Consider the following 3,006-nt stretch of genomic DNA (forward strand, 5'->3'; position numbering starts at 1 on the left):
GTTCGAGCCCCGCGTCGGGCTCTGTGCTGACAGCTCAGAGCCTGGATCCTGTTTCAGATTCTGTGTCTCCCTCTCTCTGACCCTCCCCTGTTCATGCTCTGTCTCTCTCTGTCTCAAAAATAAATAAAACGTTAAAAAAAATTAAAAAAAAGAACAAAAACGGTGGGCCATAATTCAAGACCTGCAATGGGGCATTTCAAAAGCCCCACCCACACACTACTTCTTAATGCCTCTCTTCAATAAAAGTTAATGATATTTGAAGAAACACTCTAAGATGAAAGGGAAAAGCGGGGTGGGGGGGAGCTGAAAAGATATATAGGGAAAAAAAAGGGGGACCCAGAGTGGAGAGATAAAGCGAGGGAAATAGAAAAAAAACTTAAAATGAAAAGTATCACACCCTTAGATGAAGATGAAAATGTACATTCATGGTAGAATAAATACTATGAAAAAGAAACAGGCAAGGCAAAGAAAGGAGACCTTGGGAATTTAAAAAATTATGGCTGCCAAATTATAAAAACATACTGGAAGGTTAGAAAATCTCCCAGGAACATGACCAAGAAGAAAAACAGAAATAGAAAATAGCAATGTAGGAAAGTTAGTTAATTCTAAGCTGTTTTAGTTGGGTTTTGGAAGGAACATGTTTCAAATTAATATAGTTGTATGGATGGTAGGATCTCATGTATTCAGAAAAACAAAACAATAACATTGATTCTCTAGTATGGTCAGGGCTCCAAGCTACTAACCTGAAAACTCATCTTTGACATCCAGAGCCATGGGTCCTCACAACCTTCACCTTGGCCTAGATCTGCTAAAGCCTGAAGACTTTCATAACCCTGGTCTTTTTTTTTTTTCTATTGATTATTTTATTCAGAAAAAACCAATAGGAGGAGACAGAAACAAAAATTCTGGTCATTTGCAGTATCTATCAGCCTTCAATTTGGCTCTCCTGTCCAGAAGTGTTTCATGCAAAAATCCATCCTTCCGGGCCTTTTTGAGAATTTTACTGTCTTCTTTACTTATTTTAAGTTTGTGGTCTTGGAAGCTCTGAAATTTCTTTACATAATTGATTTCACACTGTTTAACATTTCCTTTGTCTTCTTCTGGCATATCATCTTTTTTCTTAGTTTCTCTTTCAGCACAGGATCTAATATTTATCATTTCTTCTTCTCCTGCTGTTTTACTTTTCACTTCTATATTACCTGCTTCATTGCATCTAATAAAACAACTATTTGAGGCCAATAGGGCCATTTTCCCATCTTGAAAGACTGGTTCCCATTGTTCTCTTGGTCCAATTGCATCCGAATGCCCCACAACAAGTCCATCTGAATTAATACCAAGGTATTTTCCATAGCCAGATTTCAGGGCAATTCTGGAATCAGACAATTTGACAGCTGTAAACTGCTCTGGAGGACTAGGGCCCTCATCAACTTCTTTATGTGGAGCTCCCAGTGTAAAAAGTCCATTGTCAAGTGCGTGTATATAGGTTCCTTTATCCATTTCAATTGCTATGGTTCCTGAAATTTCACCAAAGTTTGTTACTGTCCACCAGATTCCAACAATATCAAGCTGAGTTTCTTCATCTTCTTCTCTTTTTCTCTTCTCTTTGCTCTTTTTCTTCTTACTCTTAGCCTTGGTTCCCTTGAGCACGAGTTTGGTGGACTTCACATAGGAGTATTCGGCCATGGTTCTGGGGACACTGTATAAAGAGGTGAGAGCGGGCTCAGGGCAAAATACCTTCACTGGAGTAGGCACGCGCACCAACCCTGGTCTTTTCCATTCTCACTTGGGCCTTAGACAATACTCAGGGACAACTGTGGCTGAGATAGAAAACAAGTAATCTCCAGTGTTATTTTTGAAATTTAACAAAGGCTGCTGGTGAAGGATGGGGGCATCCACACAGTTCACCACGTAATTGCTACAAATGAGAAGACAGGTGCACATCTCATTTCAGCATTCCAGGTAAAAATGTGGTTGATAATTCCACTAAGCCTCATGTTCCTATTGTCATCAGCCCAGATAAAAGCCTTTCCTGCCATGTCATAGTCTCATTTCAATGCTAGCCATGCTTGTTCCTCCAGCCTATCCTCCTGCCTTAGACCTGCCCCTATCCTGCAAATGACACTACCATGCATCATGTCACCCAAACCAGAACGCTGAGAGTCATCCCATGGCTGTGCTTCTCTAATCTTAATATTGTGAAAATGCAGCTTCTGATTCAGGAGGTCTGGACTGGGCCCAAGGGTTTACATCTCTACCAAGCTACCAGATCTGTGAATGCTAATCCAGGGGCCACAGTTCAAGTAGCAGGGCCTAGGTATCTGCATTCCTTAATCCATTTCATCTATGAGGTATTAAGTTCTGTAGTTTCTATCTATACCACTGATGGGGGCCAGGATGGAGTCTCTTGGATTAAAATTGTACCTACCAAACCAATTTTCCTGCCTCTTGTCTAGCTTCTCCAAAGGCCCCATTTTTACCAGAGACTGATTCTTCCCTCTTCCTTCCTTTTTCCCTCCTCTTCCCTCCCGCTTTCATTTTTTACTTTACTATGGGTTTCATAAAGCACAGTGGTTAGCCCCATAAAACTGGTTTTGACTGAAAAGGAAGAAGTCAGAAGGGGAGAAGCTAAGTGGATGAAGGATGGTGATTGGTTGCAGAACCACACTGCAAATTCAAATGGGGCTCAAACAAAATAGAGGGTAGGCACTAATGAAAGGATCTCAATGCCACTGAGACATTCCTAGAGAAGAGTGGAAGATGGAGGTAATTGTTGTTACCGCCTAGCGAGGAAAACCATGTTTCCAACTCTTCTATTAGCTAACTGCTTGGTCTTGAGAAAGTCACTTCTTCTCAAGTTGTATTCCCCTCTGTCCATCATTGAGAATGCTCTGGTTAAAGTTTCCACTTTCATCTAGGAATGAATTCTGCATTTTTCTGAGAATGGTGCCAAGGAAAGATTTCTTGGGATGTGTTTCTAATCTTGGCTCTGCCTCCAACAGCTGTGTG

The 3,006-nt window shown here is 41.0% G+C and overlaps 1 protein-coding gene across 1 annotated transcript; it reads right to left on the reverse strand.

Annotated features, from left to right (window-relative positions):
• Window positions 1-859: 859 nt before the first annotated feature.
• LOC122214961 (protein FRG1-like) lies at window positions 860-1,750 on the reverse strand. Its single transcript, XM_042930166.1, has one exon. The coding sequence runs from the start codon at window positions 1,681-1,683 to the stop codon at window positions 910-912; it is 774 nt and encodes a 257-aa protein (XP_042786100.1). The 5' UTR covers window positions 1,684-1,750; the 3' UTR covers window positions 860-909.
• Window positions 1,751-3,006: the final 1,256 nt, after the last annotated feature.

This window comes from Panthera leo, chromosome A3, assembly GCF_018350215.1.
Source record: "Panthera leo isolate Ple1 chromosome A3, P.leo_Ple1_pat1.1, whole genome shotgun sequence".
NCBI classification, from domain to species: domain Eukaryota; kingdom Metazoa; phylum Chordata; class Mammalia; order Carnivora; family Felidae; genus Panthera; species Panthera leo.